We start from the raw sequence: 18,716 nt of genomic DNA, 5'->3' as shown, positions 1-18,716 counted from the left end.
AGGATACAAAATTAATACACAGAAATCTCTTACATTCCTATACCCTAACAATGAAAGATCAGAAGAGAAATTAAACAAACAATCCCATTTACCATCACATCAAAATGAATAAAATACTTAGGAATAAACCCACCTAAGGAGGCAAAGACCTGTACTCTGAAAACTATAAGACAATGATGAAAGAAATCAAAGATGACACAAACAGATGGAAAGGTATACCATATTCTTGGTTTGGAAGAATCAATATTTTCAAAATGACTATAATATCCAAGGCAATCTATAGATTCAGTGCAATCCCTATCAAGTTACCAATGGCATTTTTTCACAGGTCTAGAACAAAAAACTTTTTAATTTGCATGGAAACACAAAAGACCCTTAATAGCCAAAACAATGCTGAGAAAGAAAAATGGAGCTGGAAGAATCCGGCTCCCTGACTTTGGACTATACTACAAAGCTGAAGTCATGTAAACAGTATGCTACTGGCACAAAAACAGAAATATAGATCAATGAAACAAGATATAAAGCCCAGAAATAAACCCACACACCTAAGGTCAATTAATCTATGACAAAGGACGCAAGAATATACAATAGAGAAAAGGCAGTCTCTTCAACAAATGGTGCTGGGAAAACTGGACAACTATATGCAAAAGAATGAAATTAAAACATCCTTTAACACCATACACAAAAATAAACTCAAAATGGATTAAAGACCCAAGTGTAAGGACAGATACTATAAAACTCTTAGAAGAAAACACAGGCATAACACTCTTTGACATAAATCGCAGCAATTTCTTTTTCAATCCATCTCCTAGAGTAATGGAAATAAAAACAAAAATAAACAAATGCGACATAATTAAACTCAAAACTTTGGCACAGCAAAAGAAACCATAAACAAAATGAAAAGACAACCCACTGAATGGGAGAAAATATTTGCAAATGATGCAACTGACAAGGGATTAATAACCAAAATCTACAAACAGCTCATGCAGCTCAATATCCAAAAACAAACAAGCAAACAACCAGACAACTCAATCAAAAAATGAGCAGATTAAACAGACATTTCTCCAAAGAAGACATACAGATGGCCAAAAGGCACATTAAAGATGCTCAACACTGCTAATTATTAGAGAAATGGAAATCAAAACTACAATGAGGTAAAACCTCACCCCCATCAGAATGGCCATCATCAAAAAGTCTAAAAACAATAAATGCTGGAGAGGGCGTGGAGAAAAGGAAATGCTCCTACACTGCTGGTGGGTATGTAAATTTGTACAACCACTATGGAGAACTACATGGAGGTTCTTTGAAAAAATAAAAATAGAGCTACCATATGATCCAGCAATCCTACTCCTGGGTATATATGTGGAGAAACCCATAATTCGAAAAGATACATGCACCCCAATGTTCACTGCAGCACTATTTATGATAGCCAAGAAAGGGAAGAAACCTAAATGTCCTCTGACAGCTGAATGGGTAAAGAAGATGTGGTACATATATACAGTGGAATATTACTCAGCCATAAGAAAGAACGAAATTATGCCATTTGCAGCAACATGAATGGACCTAGAGATTATCATCCTAAATGCAGTAAGATAAACAGAGGAAGACAAATACCATATGATATCACTTATATACAGAATCTAAAAAAGAATGACACAAATGAACTTATTTCCAAAACAGAAAGAGGCTCAGAGACATAGAAAACAAACTTTCTCCTTTCCAAAGGGGAAAGGCTGTGGGAGAGGAGGGATAATTTGGGAGTGTGGGACTGACATATACACACTACTACATATAAAATAGATAATAAACAAGGACCTACTCTATAGCGCAGGGAACTCTACTAAATATTCTGTAATAACCTATATGGGAAAAGAATCTGACAAAGAATAGATATATGTATTTGTATAACTAAATCACTGTGCTGTACACCTGAAACTAATAGAACATTGTAAATCAACTACACTCCAGTATAAAATAAAAATTAAATTAAGAAAAAAAACACCAAAAGAATTAAACTGGGCCACTATTTTATATCATATACAAAAACCAATTGCAAATGGATTAAAAACTTTAATGTAAGACCTGAAACCACAAAACTAGAAGGAGAGCTAGGCAGTAATCTTCTTGCCATCACTCTTAATGATGACTTCTTGGACTTGACACCAAAAGCAAAGGCAACAAAATAAAAAACAAAGAAGTGGGACTACATTAAACTAAAAAGCTTGTGAACAGCAAAGGAAGCCATCAACAAAATCAAAAGACAGCCTACGGAATAGGAGAATACTTTTGCAAATCATGTATCAGATAAGGGGTTCATATCCATAATATGCATGTAAAGATCTCATATAACTCAAGAGCCAAAAAAAAAAAAAGAAACAAAAAAAGCCAAAAAACAAAAGACAAAATAAAACAAAAAACAATTTTAAAAATGGGCAGAGACTCTGAATAGTCATTTTTCTAAAGGGGACATACAAATGGCCAACAGGCATACAAAAAGATGCTCAACATCACTAATCACCAGGGAATTGCAAATCAAAACCACAGTGAGATATCACCTCACACCTGTCAGAATGGTTATCATCAAAAACCAAGAAGTAACAAGTGTTGGCAAGAATGTGAAAAAAGGAAATGCTTGTGCACTGTTGGTGGGAATGTATCAATAAATTGGAGCAGCCACTGTGGTAAAGAGTATGGAGGTTCCTCAAAAAACTAAAAATAGAGTTACCATATCATCCAGCAACTCCACCTCTGGGCATTTATCTGAAGAAAACAAAAACACTAACTTGAAAAGGTATCTGTACCCCATGTTTGCTGCAGCATTATATATAATAGTCAAGATGTGGAAACAATGTAAATGTCCATCAAAGAATGAATGGATAAAGAAAATGTGGGGTGTGTGTGTACACATCACACACACACAATGGAATATTATTCAGCCATAAAAAGAAGGAAATCCTGCCATTTGTGACAATATGAATGGATCTCCTGAGGGCATTATGCTAAGTGAAATAAATCAGACAGAGAAAGAAAAATACAATCTGATCTTACTTATATGTGGAATCTAAAACAAACAAACAAACAAAAACAGAGTTCATAAATACAGAGAACATTGGTGGTTGCTAGAGGCAGGGTATGGAAGGTGGATGGGAAATATGGGTGAAAGGGTCAAAAAGGACAAACTCTACAAGCAACTATATGCCAATAAAATGGACAACCTGGAAGAAATGGACAATTTCTTAGAAAAGCACAACCTTCCGAACTGAACCAGGAAGAAATAGAAAATATAAACAGACCAATCACAAGAACTGAAATTGAAACTGTGATTAAAAATCTTCCCACAAACAAAAGCCCAGGACCGGATAGCTTCACAGGCGAATTCTATCAAACATTTAGAGAAGAGCTGACACCTATCCTTCTCAACCTCTTCCAAAATATAACAGAGGGAGGAACACTCCCAAACTCATTCTATGAGGCCACCATCACCCTGATATCAAAACCAGACAAAGATGTCACAAAGAAAGAAAACCATAGGCCAATATCACGGAGGAACATAGATGCAAAAATCCTCAACAAAATACTAGCAAACAGAATTCAATGGCACATTAAAAGGATCATACACCATGGTCAAGTGGGTTTTATCCCAGGAATGCAAGGATTCTTCAATATACACAAATCAATCAATGTGATACACCATATTAACAAACTGAAGAAGAAAAACCGTATGATCATCTATATAGGTGCAGAGAAAGCTTTTGACAAAATTCAACACCCATTTATGATAAAAACCCTCCAGAAAGTAGGCATAGAGGGAACTTACATCAACATAATAAAGGCCATATATGACAAACCCACAGCCAACATCGTTCTCAATGGTGAAAAACTGAAACCATTTCCACTAAGATCAGGAATAAGACAAGGTTGCCCACTCTCACCACTATTATTCAACATAGTTTTGGAAGTTTTAGCCACAGCAATCAGAGAAGAAAAAGCAATAAAAGGAATCCAAATCAGAAAAGAAGAAGTAAAACTGTCATTATTCGCAGATGACATGATACTATACATAGAGAATCCTAAAGATGCTACCAGAAAACTACTAGAACTAATCAAGGAATTTGGTAAAGTAGCAGGATAGAAAATTAATGCACATAGATCTCTTGCATTCCTATACACTAACGATGCAAAATCTGAAAGAGAAATTAAGGAAACACTCCCATATACCATTGCAACAAAAAGAATAAAACACCTAGGAATAAACCTACCTAAGGAGACAAAAGACTTGTATGCAGAAAACTATAAGACACTGATGAAAGAAATTAATGATGATACAAACAGAGGAGAGATAGATCATGTTCTTGGGTTGGAAGAATCAACACTGTGAAAATGACTATACTACCCAAAGCAATCTACAGATTCAATGCAATCGCTATCAAACTACCAATGGCATTTTTCACAGAACTAGAACTAAAAATTTCACAATTTGTATGGAAACACAAAAGACCCCGAATAGCCAAAGCAATCTTGAGAAAGGAAAACGGAGCTGGAGGAATCAGGCTCCCTAACTTCAGACTATACTACAAAGCTACAGTAATCAAGACAGTATGGTACTGGCACAAAAACAGAAATATAGATCAATGGAACAGGATAGAAAGCCCAGAGATAAACCCACATATGGTCACCTTATTTTTGATAAAGGAGGCAAGAATATACAATGGAAAAAAGACAGCCTCTTCAAAAAGTGGTGCTGGGAAAACTGGACAGCTACATGTCAAAGAATGAAATTACAACACTCTCTAACACCATACACAAAAATAAACTCAAAATGGATTAAAGACCTAAATGTAAGGCCAGACACTATAAAACTCTTAGAGGAAAACATAGGCAGAACACTCTATGACATAAATCACAGCAAGATCCTTTTTGACACACCTCCTAGAGAAATGGAAATAAAAACAAAAATAAACAAATGGGACCTAATGAAACTTAAAACCTTTTGCACAGTAAAGGAAACCATAAACAAGATGAAAAGACAGCCCTCAGAATGGGAGAAAATATTTGCCAATGAAGCAACTGACAAAAGATTAATCTCCAAAATTTACAAGCAGCTCATGCAGCTCAGTATCAAAAAAACAACCCAATCCACAAATGGGCAGAAGACCTAAACAGACATTTCTCCAAATAAGATATACAGATTGCCAACAAACACATGAAATGATGCTCAACATCACTAATCATTAGAGAAATGCAAATCAAAACTACAATGGGGTATCACCTCACACCAGTCAGAATGGCCATCAACAAAAATCTACAAACAATAAATGCTGGAGAGGGTGTGGAGAAAAGGGAACCCTCTTGCACAGTTGGGAATGTAAAGTTATACAGTCACTATGGAGAACAGTATGGAGGTTCCCTAAAAAACTAAAAATAGAATTACCATATGACCCAGCAATCCCACTACTGGGCATATACCCTGAGAAAACCATAATTCAAAAAGAGTCATGTACCACAATGTTCATTGCAGTTCTATTTACAATAGCCAGGACATGGAAGCAACCTAAGTGTCCATCGACAGATGAATGGATAAAGAAGATATGGCACATATATACAATGGAATATTACTCAGCCATAAAAATGAAATGAAATTGAGTTATTTGTAGTGAGGTGGATGGACCTAGAGACTGTCATACAGAGTGAAGTAAGTCAGAAAGAGAAAAATAAATACCATATGCTAACACACATATATGGAATCTAAAAAAAAAAAGGTTCTGAAGAACCTAGGGGCAGGACAGGAATAAAGACGTAGATGTAGAGAATGGACTTGAGGACATGGGGAGGGGGGAGAGTAAGCTGGGACGAAGTGAGAAAGTGACATGGACTTATATATACTACCAAATGTAAAATAGATAGCTAGTGGGAAGCAGCCGCATATCACAGGGATATCAGCTTGGTGCTTTGTGGTCACCTAGAGGGGTCGGATAGGGAGGGTGGGAGGGATATGCAAGAGGGAGGAGATATGGGGAGATATATATATATATATATGTATAGCTATAGCTGATTCACTTTGTTATAAAGCAGAAACATGCTACTGTAAAGAAATTATACTCCAATAAAGATGTTAAAAAAAAAAAAGGACAAACTTACAGCTCTAAAATAAGTGTCATGAGGGTGTAATATACAGCATGGTGACTATCTTTAATAATACAGTACTGCATATTTGAAAGTTGCTAAAGGAGTAGATTTTAAAAGTTCTTATTCCGGGAAAAAGATTTTTGTAACTATGAACGGTGATGGATGTTAACTAGACTTATTGTGGTGATCGTTTTGCCACATATATTGATACAAATATTGAATCACTATGTTGTACACCTGAAACTAATATAATGTTATATGTAATTATATCTCAATAAAAAGTAAAGCGTATTGGGGCAATTCAAAAAAAAGAAATTCTTCCATCCAGATGGTTTTGCATCAAAAGCTTTAAATGGGCAGCCAGCAAGGGGAGGGGTGACTCATCCTTTCTTGGGAGCGTGTCTTCCACTCAAGGGGCTGAACCTTGAGTAAGAGGCTGGCAAATGTCTCTGGGGGAGGAGTAAGGTCCAGTGAGACCATCCCTCCATGAACATCTTTCTTGGGAACCTCCTCTGAGCTGTCAGTTGACGTTTGTGTGCTCTGAGCTGTTCCACAGCTGCCAGCCACTGAGCCTGGAAGGTTCTGGCTCTGAGGCCAGGAAAGTCACCACCCCAGAAGATGGGAAGGGATGAGAAAAATCCAAGATGATCAGGACAAGGCCACACGAACACGGGTGTCCCGAGGGACACGGGTGTTCTGTGAATTGGTCCTGTTGTTGGTTCCTTCCTCCCAACTGGAGAGTGGCTGAGAATTCCTAGGTACACCTAACAGTCTCTGTCTCTTCCTGGTCATTTACACAGATTTGGGACCGGTAATCCAAGCTGACAGATACCGTCTTACTCATCCTGTTGGGCTTCCAGATGCATCAGACACTTTGTTTTCAGGAACAGACATGCCCTCTGAATTCAACCTGGCTTTGATCACGTTGAAAACGAGAGGGCTTCCACTTGGCTCAGTTTAACTGAAGACAAGGGAAAGAGATGGCCTAGAACCTTGGTGGGTGACATGGCAAAGCTGGCACAGGTCAGGCAGTGAGCACACCAACCCACCTAATGGCTATGGCAGGTTGAGAGCCCCTTCCTGCTGGAGGCTGTGTATCCAGGTGGTGAAGACCACATGCTGAGGCCTGGCCTTGGCGTTTACCAGTTGTGTGACTTTGGGCAAGTAACACAGACTCTAAGTGGGGATGATAAGTGTACTTAGCACTGAGTTCTCCAGCATTTAGTTGTGAGGATTACATCAGATAACATGGGTAAAGCAGTTGACAAAGAGCTTGATACAAAGTGAGGGCTTCATAAATACAGCCACTGCTGCTGCTGCTGGTGTGCTGTCATTAGCGTTTCAAAGTTTCCTCATTCCTGAAGATAGCAGAGTGGAAGGACTCAAGCTCACCCTGTCTCATGAAAGTACCAAACTGCTGAACAACCATCAACAAAAGACCCAAACCTACCAAAAAAGGCATTCTACATCCAAAGTAGAACTCACAACAAAATGGTAGGAGGGGTGCTTTCATGATATAATCAAATCCCATACCTGTCGGTGGGTGACCCACAAATGGGAAAATAATTATATCACACAGATTCTCCCACAGGAGTGAGAGTTCTGAGCCCTGCTTTCAGGCTTCTCAGCCTGGAGGTCTGGCATCCAGAGGAGTACCCCCGGAGCATTTGGCTTTGAAGGCCAGTGGGGCTTGAGTGCAGGAGTTCCACAGGACTGGGGGAAACAGAGACTCCATTCTTGGAGGGCACACACAAGGTTTCACATGTACTGGGAACCAGGGCAAAGCAGTGACTCCACAGGAGCCTGAGGCAGACATACTTGAGGGTCTTGTAGGGCCTCCTGGGGAGGTGGAGGTTGTCTGTGGCTCACTGTGTGGGAAAGGACACTGGGGGTAGAAACCTCAGTGAATATTCACTGGTGTGAGCTCTGCCGGAAGTCACCATTTTGGCATCAAGACCTGGGCCCATCCAACACCCTGCAGGCTCCAGTGCTGGGACATCTCAGGCCAAACAACCAACAGGGTGGGAACACAGCCACACCCATCAGCAGACAGGCTGCCTAAAGTCATCCTGATCCTACAGCTGCCTGCTAAACACACCCCTTGACATGGCCCTGCCCACCAGAGGGACAAGATCCAGCTCCACCAGCTAGTGGGTAGGCACCATCCACTTCCACTAGGAAGCCTGCACAAGCCCCTGGACCAACCTTACCCATCAGGGGGCAGACACCAGTAGCTGGAGGAGCTATGATCTTACAACCTGAGGAATGGAGGCCACAAACACAGAAAGTTAAACAAAATGAGATGGCAGAGGAACATATTCCAGATGGAGGAACAAGATAAAACTTTGGAAGACCAACTAAGTGAAGTGGAGATAGGCAATCTTCTTGAAAAAAAATTCAGAGTAATGATAGTAAAGATATCAAAGATCTCAGAAGAAGAATGGAGGCACAGACTCAGAAGATACAAGAAATGTTGAACAAAGAGCTAGAACATTTAAAGAAGAAGCAGAGGGCTTCCCTGGTGGCGCAGTGGTTGAGAATCTGCCTGCCAATGCAGGGGACATGGGTTCGAGCCCTGGTCTGGGAAGATCCCACATGCTGCAGAGCAACTGGGCCCGTGAGCCACAACTACTGAGCCTGCGTGTCTGGAGCCTGTGCTCCGCAACAAGAGAGGCCGCGATAGTGAGAGGCCCGTGCACCACAATGAAGAGTGGCCCCCGCTTGCCACTAGAGAAAGCAACTAGAGAAAGCCCTCGCACAGAAACGAAGACCCAACACAGCTAAAAATAAATTTTAAAAAAGAACAAGCAGATATGTACAATAGAATAACTGAAATGAAAAATACACTAGGAAGAATCAATAGCAGAACAAATGAGGCAGAAGAGCAATAAATGAGCTGGAAGACAGAGTGGTGAAAATCACCACTATGCAACAGAATAAAAGAAAAAGAATGAAAAGAAATAAGCACAGTCTCAGAGACCCGTGGTACAACATTAAATGCACCAACATTCACATTACAGGGATCCCAGAAGGAGATGAGAGAGAAAAGGGCCTGAGAAAATATTTGAAGAGATAATACCTGAAAACTTCCCTAACGTGGGAAAGGAAATATTCACTCAAGTCCAGGATATGCAGAGTCCCATACAGGATAAATCCAAGGAGGAACACACCAAGACACATAGTATTCAAACTGACAAAAATTAAAGACAAAGAAAACATATTAAAAGCAACAAGAGAAAAGCAACAAATAACATGCAAGGGAACTCCCATAAGGTTATCATGATTTTTCAGCATGAACTCTGCAGGCCAGAAGCGAGTGGCATGATATATTTAACGTGATGAAAGGGAAAAACTACAACCAAGAATACTCTACTCAGCAAGGTTCTCATTCAGATTCAGTGGAGAGATCAAAACCTTCACAAAACAAAACCTTTACAAGCAAAAAGCTAAGAGAATTCAGCATCACAAAACCAGTTTTACAAGAAATACTAAAGGAACTTCTCTAGACAGAAAAGAAAAGGCCACAACTAGAAAAAAGAAAATTTTGAATGGGGAAGCTCTCTGGTAAAAGCAAACATACAGGAAAGGTAGGAAATCATCCACACACAAATATGATATCAAAACCAGCATTCATGAGAAGAGGAGAGTACAGAGGCAGCATATTGGAAATGCACTGAAAATTAAGTGAGCAGTAACTTGAAATAATCTTGTATATATGTAGACTGCTATATCAAAACCTCATGGGAACTGCAAACCAAAAATCTACAATAGATACACGCAAAAGAAAACAATCTAAACACAACAATAAAGACTGTCATGAAATCACAAGAGAACAAAAGAGGAAGGGAAGAAAAAAGAACTACAGAAGCAAATCCAGAACAGTTAACAAAATGACAATAAGAACATACTTATAAATAATTACCTTAAATATAAATGGATTAAATGCTCCAACCAAAAGACACAGACTGGCTGAATGGATACAAAAACAAGACCCGGATATATGCTGTGTATAGGAGATCCACTTCAGACCTAGGGACACATACAGACTGACAGTGAGGGGATGGAAAAAGGTATTCCATGCAAATGGAAATCAGAAGAAAGCTGGAGGAGCAATATTCACATCAGACAAAATAGGCTTTAAAATAAAACTGTTACAACAAGAGACAAAGAAGGATACTACATAATGTTCAAGGGATCAATCCAAGAAGAATATATAACAATTGTAAATATATATGCACCCAACATAGGAGCACCAAATATATACGGCAAACACTAACAGCCATAAAAGGAGAAATCTACAGTAACACAGTAATAGTGGGAGACTATAACACCCCACTTTCATCAATGGACAGATCATCCAGACAGAAGATCAATAAGGAAACAGGCCTTAAATGACACATTAGACCAGATGGACTTAATTGATATTTATAGAACATTCCATCCCAAAGCACCAGAATACACATTCTTCTCAAGTGCATATGGAACATTCTCCAGGATAGATCACATCTTGGGCCACAAATCAAGCCTTGGTAAATTTAAGAAAACTGAAATCACATCAAGCATCTTTTCTGACCACAATGGTATGAGATTAGAAATCAGCTACAAGAAAAAAATCTGTAAAAAGAACACAAGCACATGGAGGCTAAACAATATGTTACCAATCAACCAGTGGATCACTGAAGAAATCAAAGAGGGAACAAAAAAATACCTACAGACTAATGACAACAAAAACACAATGACCCAAAACCTATGGGATGCAGCAAAAGCAGTTCTAAGAGGGAAGTTTGGAGCAATACAATCTTACCTCAGGAAAAAAGAAAAATCTCAAATGAATAACCTAGCCTTATAACTAAAGCAGCTAGAGAAAGAAGAACAAACAAAACCCAAATAGAAATCATAAAGATCAGAGCAGAAATAAATGAAATAGCCATGAAGAAAACAATAGAAAGGATCGATGAAACTAAAAGCTGGTTCTTTGAAAAGATAAACAAAATTGATAAACCTTTAGCCAGACTCATCAAGAAAAAAAAGAGAGGGCTGAAAATAATAAAATTTGAAATGAAGAAGGGCAGTTACAAGGGACACCACAGAAATACAAACGATCATAAGAGACTACTACAGGCAACTATATGGCAATAAGATGGACAAGCTAGAAGAAATGGACAAATTCTTAGAAAGGTATAATCTCTCAAGACTGAACTAGGAAGAAACAGAAAATATGAACAAACCAATCACAAGTATTGGAATTGAAACTGTGATTTAAAACATCCAACAAGGGACTTCCCTGGTGGTCCAGTGGTAAAGAATCCGCCTTCCAATGCAGGGGACACAGGTTTGATCCCTGGTCGGGGAACTAAGGTCCCACATACCACGGGGCAACTAAGCCCGCATGCCACAAACACTGAGCTTGTGCAACTCAGTGAGAGAGCCTGCGTGCTGCAAACTACAGAGCCCATGCGCTCTGGAGCCTGCACGCCACAGCTACAGAGCCCACATGCCCTGGAGCCCACATGCCACAATTAGAGAGAGAAAACCTGCACATCACAACTAGAGAGAAGTCTGTGTGCCACAACTAGAGAGAAGCCCATGCACCACAACTAGAGAGAAGCCTGCGTACTGCAATGAAAACCCCGTGCCTCAATGAAAGATCCCACATGCCACAATTAAGGCCTAACACAGCCAAAAACATTAAGAAAATAAATAAATTAAAAAGAAATCCAACAAAGAAAAGTCCAGGATCAGGCTTCACAGGAGAATTCTATCAAACATTTAGAGAAGAGTTAACACCTATCCTTCTGAAACTCTTCCAAAAACTGCAGAGGAAGGAGCACTCCCAAGCTCATTGTATAAGCCTACCATCAGCCTGATACCGAAACCAGACAAAGATACCACAGAAAAAGAAAATTATAGGCCAACATCACTGATGAACATAGACACAGAAATCCTCAACAGAATACTAGTGAACCGAATCCAACAATACATTAAAAGGATCATATACCATGATCAAGTGGGAGTTATCCCAGGGATGCAAGGATTTTTCAATATCCACAAATCAATCAGTGTGATACACCACATTAAGAAACTGAAGAATAAAAACCATATGATCATCTCAATAGATGCAGAAAAAGCTTTTGATAAAAGTCAACACCCATTTATGACAAAAACTCTCCAGGGACTTCCCTGGTGGTCCAGTGGGTAAGACACTGGGCTCCCAATGTAGGGGACTGGGGTTCAATCCCTGGTCAGGGAACTAGATCCCACACTCATGCCTCAATTAAGAGTTTGCATGCTGCAGCTAAGAGTCTGCATGCTGCAACTATGAAGTCTGCATTCCACAACTAAGAAGGTCCCACTGCTGCAACTAAAAAGATCCTACATGCTGCAACAAAGATCCCACATGCTGCAATGAAGATCCCATGTGCCACAACTAAGACCCAGTGCAGCCAAAATAAATAAATAAATAATAAAATAAATACGAAAAAAAACCTCTCCAGAGGGCTTCCCTGGTGGCACAGTGGTTGAGAGTCCACCTGTCAATGCAGGGGACACGGGTGTGTGCCCTGGTCCGAGAAGATCCCACGTGCCATGGAATGGCTGGGCCCGTGAGCCATGGCCACTGAGCCTGTGCACCCGGAGCCTGTACTCCACAACGGAAGAGGCCACAGCAGTGAGAGGCCCGCGTACCGCAAAAAAAAACCTCTCCAGAAAGTGGGCATAGAGGGAACTTACCTCAACATAATGAAGACCATACATGACAAACCCACAGCTAACAACATTCTCTCAGTGAAAAGCTGAAAGCGTTTACTCTAAGATCAGGAACAAGACAAGGACGCCCACTCTCACCACTTTTACTCAACATAGTTTTGGAAGTCTTAGCCATGGTAATCAGAGAAGAAAAAGAAATAAATTGAATCCAAATTGGAAAAGGAGAAGTAAAACTGTCACTGTTTGCAGATGACATGATACTCTACATAGAAAATCCTAAAGATGCTACCAGAAAACTACTAGAGCTCATCAGTGAATTCGGTAGAGTTGCAGGATAAAAAATTAATGCACAGAAATGTTGTATTCCTAGACACTAAAGTTCCTATACAACAGAAGTTCAGATAGAGAAATTAAAGAAAAAATACCACTTACCACTGCATCAAAAAGAAGAGAATACCTAGGAATAAACCTCCCTAAGGAGAAAAAAGACCTTTACTCTGAAAACTATACAGACACTGATGAAAGAAATCGAAGATGACAGAAACTGATGGAAAGATCCACCATGTTCTTGGATTACAAGAATCAATATTATCAAAATGCCTATACTACCCATGGCAATCTATAGATTCAATGCAATCCCTATCAAACTACCAAAGACATTTGTCACAGAACAACAACAAAAATGTAAAAATTTGTATGGAAGCACAAAAGACCCCGAATAGCCAAGGCAATCCTGAGAAAGAAAACCGAAGCTGGAGAAATCAGGCTCCCTGACTTCAGACTATACTACAAAGTTACAGTCATCAAAATAGTATGGTTCTGGCACAAAAACAGAAATATAGATCAATGGAACAGGATATAAAACCCAGAAATAAACCCATGCACCTAAGGTCAATTAATCTATGACAAAGGATGCAAGAATACACAATGGAGAAAAGACAGTCTCTTCAACAAATGGTGCTGGGACAACTGGACAGCTACATGTAAAAGAATGAAATTAGAACACTCCCTAACACCATACACAAAGATAAATTCAACATGGGTCAAAGACCTAAATGTAAGGTCAGACACTATAAAACTCTTAGAGGAAAACATAGGGAGAACACTCTTTGACATAAATTACAGCAATATCCTTTTTGATCCACCTCCTAGAGCAATGAAAATAAAAACAAAAATAAGCAAATGCGACCTAATTAAACTAAAGAACTTTTGCACAGCAAAGGAAACCATGAACAAAATAAAAACACAACCCACAGAATGGGAGAAAATATTTGTAAATGAAGCCACTGGGAAGGGATTAACCTTCCAAATATACAGACAGCTCATGCAGCTCTATATGAAAAAAACAAAACAAAAAAACCCTCCCCAAACAACCCAATCAAAAATGGGCAGAATATCAGACAGACATTTCTCCAAAGAAGAAATACAGATGGCCAAAAAGCACTTGAAAAGGTGCTCAACATCTCTAATTATTAGAGAAATGCAAATCAAAACTACAATCAGGGGGCTTCCCTGGTGGCGCAGAGGTTAAGAATTTGCCTGCCAATGCAGGGGACCCAGGTTCGAGCCCTGGTCTGGGAAGATCCCACATGCTGCGGAGCAGCTAGGCCCGTGAGCCACAACTACTGAGCCTGCAAGCCACAACTACTGGGCCCATATGTCACAACTACTGAAGCCCGCGTGCCTAGAGCCCATGCTCCCCAGCAAGAGAGGCCACCGCAATGAGAAGCACACATGCTGCAGCAAACAGTAACCCCCACTCGCCGCAACTAGAAAAAGCCCGCATGCAGCAACGAAGACCCAATGCAGCCAAAAATAAAATAAATAAATAAATTTAAAAAACAAAGAAACAAAACTACAATCAGGTATCACCTCACACCAGTTAGAATGGCCATCAAAAAGCCTACAAACAATAAATGCTGGGGAGGGTGTGGAGAAAAGGGAACCCTCCTACACTGTTGGTGGGAATGTAAATTGATGCAGCCACTATGGAGAACAGAATGTGGGATCCTTAAAAAACTAAAAATAGAGCTACCATATGATCCAGCAATCCTACTCCTGGCCATCTATCCGAAGAAAACTGTAATTCAAAAAGATACATGCACCCCTGTGTTCATTGCAGAATTATTTGCAATGGCCAAGACATGGAAGCAACCTAAATATCCATCGACAGAAGAATGGATACAGACGATATGGTACATATATACAGTGGAATACTCCTCAGCCATAAACAAGAATGCAGTAATGCCATTTGTGGCAACATGGATGGACCTAGAGATTATCACACTAAGTGAAGTAAGTCAGACAGAAAGACAAGTATCATATGATATCACTTATATGTGGAATCTAAAAAATGATACAAATGAACTTATTTACAAAATAGAAACAGACTCACAGACTTCAAAAACATACTCATGGTTACCAAAGGGGAAAGGTGATGGGGGAGGGATAAATTAGGAGTTTGGGATTAACAGATATATACCAGTATATTTAAAATAGATAATCAACAAGGACCTACTGCATAGCACAGGGAACTCTACTCAATATTCTGTAATAACCTATATGGGAAAAGAATCTGACAAAGAATGGATACATATATTTGTATAACTGAATCACTTTGCTGTATACCTGAAACTAACACAACATTGTAAGTCAACTATACTCCAATATAAAATAAAAATTAAATTAAAACAAAGTATTGAAGAGCTAAAAAAAAAAAAGAACTATGTGTGGACAATTTCACTCTGATAATTTTAGAAACTAAAGCAAAAGGGAAAATCTACTGTCATTTGATTTTCATTTTTCAACAACAGAACAAAAGGACACGGAAAAGTTTGTAAAAATGGTTATTTTCCTTCCTTGGCTTAAATGTCCCCTCTGTAAAATAAAGACATTAGGCAAGGTAAAAAAAAAAAAAAAAAAAAAAAAAAAAGCTTCTTCATTCCCCAAACTAAAAGCTGTCTTTTGAGGGTCAGAGAAACTATGCCCCAGAGTTCAGGGAACTTGAGCAATACTGTACCACAATCAGGGCCAAACGAGCAGCAGTGCCCGTGAGTTCTGACTCACAGTCCAGTTCCCTAGCCACAGGGGCACAGCACTTTTCCTGGGCACCAAGAAGTGTCCTGGGCCTGCTGAGTGGCAGAGGGCCACCTCGGAAGGCCAGGGGCAGGGGCTCACCGATCAGCGTTATCGCTGAAGAAGTAGTTGACTTCCCCAAAGGTGCCCAAGTCATCGTCTGTTGCCTGCAAAGGTAAGAAAAAGAAGTCATTACTGCCAGAACCAGCTGAGGCTCCTGATCTCAGCAGGAAATGTCCACAGCAAACCCATGCTTCCCCCCACACAGCTCCTCAGGCCCAGGCCGAATTTTCTAGAGCCACGCTGTTCAATATGGTTTTCACCAGTCACAAACAGCGATTTAAATTAATACTGGAGCACACAGTTCCGGAGGATCAGTCTTCTACCTAAATCTCCAACTTTGCGAAATCACCCTTCCTAGACTCATGTCAGACATTCTCTGTAGATGCTCAGAGGGCTTGAGGGAGAGACCCTAGACCTGTGGCTTGGGGTCACAACTTGAAGGTTTACAAAATATCTCAAACAAAAGTGGGGGTGGGTTCAACCACCTGGTGGCCTCCTCCGGCGACTCTCCTCCAGTCCCCAAAGCCTCCAAGTCAGATGTGGTACCCGGTAGGGGAGGCCTCTTGGGTGGATTTCTAGTGTTCCCCCTTCTTTAACCTGGGGAATAATCCACTGCGTGTATCAAGCAGACTATCACCTGGTTGGCAACCTCTTCTGCTGGAAACAGTCTGCTGCCCACCCCCACACATCTTTTGGCATCCCTCTGTGCTCGAACAAGTGGTCCAAGTGGGACCTAGTCCCGTGACCTCAGGGACTAGGCTGGGAGTGGTCCCTGACCTCAGCAGGGGCCTATTAGAATCCTTTCCTGGGATTCTTCTTATTGTTGCTGGGGATAAAAGCTTTCCTCTGGGGCAGTGAAGCTGGGACGATGTGAAGTGGGAGTTGCTGGATGTGTAGGGACGATGAAGAGAGGGGCTGATCTTGGTAGTTCTAGAGTCCTGAATCTGACATCCCTTCCCACCTCAGTTTGGTTTGTGAGTCCAACAAGATCTCTTTTATCCAGGCTGGTCCAAGTTGGCTTTCTATCACCTACAGTCAAAAGAGACTGGAGCGAGAGTGGCCTGCCTTATGCCTGATGATGGCAACAACGGTGACCACTGCCAGCCTGCACTCTATCATATATTCTACATTGTCAAAGGGCATCCAGGTTTATTAAGACCTCATTTTATCCTCACAACTGTCACAACATGATGAGGAAGGCACACATTTCTACCCATCACACAGATCACAAAACTGAGGCCCAGACCACAGTGAGGTCTGGTGTAACCCTGTCACCACTCCAGGTCATGAGCAGGTTCAAGCAGAGTGGGGCAGAACCTGCGATCCCTACTCCCATCCCAGGGTTCCTTCCTTTAGGCCACCTACGTGGGGCCCCTCTCCAACCCCTCCCTTGTCCAGGACAATGGTAGTTATAGTAGAGGCTTGGCTTTTGCGGCTGGAACCTCTGGGCTTCTGCATTGTCGCTGGCATGGTTACAGTCCACAGTGCAGACTAAGTGACACCATTCATGCATTCATTCAATAGTTACTCAGTAAGCATGTACTCTGTGCCAGGCACTGTGACCTCTGCTCCCTCCCAGGCCATGCCCTAGAGCTGGGCAAACTGCTACCTGCCACCAGAGCCTGGAGGGAAAGGCCTTGGGCTGACCTTGGGGTGTTTTACACTCAGGGCTTCTCTAAGATCACAACTGGATAAAGGTTCTGCTGCTAAAAATATGTTTCAATACCTACTTTTGTTTATTTTTTAGCTTTGAGGTATAATTAACAAATTATTTTATAACTTTATTATACAATAAAATTATTATGATAATATATTATATTGAGGTATACTTGACAATGGAAAGGATTCCCACTATTGAGTTAATTAACCACCCATCACCTCACAGATTTACTCTTTTGTTACTTGTCTGGTGAGAACACTTAAGTTCTACTCTCTCACCAAATTTCAATGGTACGGTACTGTGTTATCAGCTATAGTCACCATGTTATACATTAGATCCTCAGGCCTTATTCATCTTATAACAAAGTTTGTACCCATTGATCAGCCTCTCCCTATTTCCCCCTGCTCAATACCTTGGTACTAGGTATTTTTTAAGGTTCCTTTTAAAGTTCTTGGATTCTGTGAAATCTATTCCATTCTGTGTTCTTTACGATAAACCCGAATTTCAAGAAAACGCCAATTTGTGTCCAGTATATTGAATTCAGGAAGGCAGAGAAGTAAATGATATATTCCAAATGATTTAAATGAAAAAAAGTGTTTATACCCAAAGGGTTAAGATCTCAGTTATCCAGAACACTTGGTTATCCAGAAGGAAGCCAATTCCAGGGGCTGTGGCAGCCTGCTTTTAAGGACAGGCTCTTGTGCACACTGTTCCATTCAGTCCCCACTGTGTTCTGCAGGCTGTGTGTGGACCTCTGTCTTCTCACCGCTCTGGCCAGGCTCCAAGAGCATCACAGGTTGTCGGGGGACGCGTGTATAATAAATGGAAAGGTAAACGCCGAGCTATGTAACCCACCCTCTAACCCAGGACCGATTCCAGGGCAGACCCTCCCCCGTGCCCTGAGCCACTCCTCCCGACAACTGCATCTGTCGACTCCTCACACTTATCACGTATTGTATCTTCATAATGACCCTATGACGTAGGTGCTATTATTACTACCACCCCCAATTTACAGATGGGGAAACTGAGGCACAGAGAGAGTGAACAGCTCACCCAAGGCTTCACAGCTAAAAGAGCGGCAAAGTTA

General features: G+C 40.6%; 1 protein-coding gene across 2 annotated transcripts in view; it reads right to left on the bottom strand.

Moving 5' to 3' along the window:
* The window catches only part of CDH23 (cadherin related 23), a 394,909-nt gene that overhangs the window by 142,508 nt on the left and 233,685 nt on the right, over positions 1-18,716 (bottom strand). For both annotated transcript variants that reach the window (XM_089897635.1, XM_089897636.1), the window contains exon 13: positions 16,009-16,073. In XM_089897635.1, the coding sequence (XP_089753761.1) occupies positions 16,009-16,073 (65 nt within the window). The remainder of the gene's footprint in view (positions 1-16,008; positions 16,074-18,716) is intronic.

The sequence above is a fragment of the Delphinapterus leucas genome, chromosome 16 (assembly GCF_059928025.1).
Source record: "Delphinapterus leucas isolate spDelLeu-1000000601 "Yukka" chromosome 16, BTC_Dleu_Yukka2, whole genome shotgun sequence".
NCBI classification, from domain to species: domain Eukaryota; kingdom Metazoa; phylum Chordata; class Mammalia; order Artiodactyla; family Monodontidae; genus Delphinapterus; species Delphinapterus leucas.
Note: the sequence above shows the minus strand (reverse complement) of the source record. Positions and strands in the feature narration are given on the sequence as shown.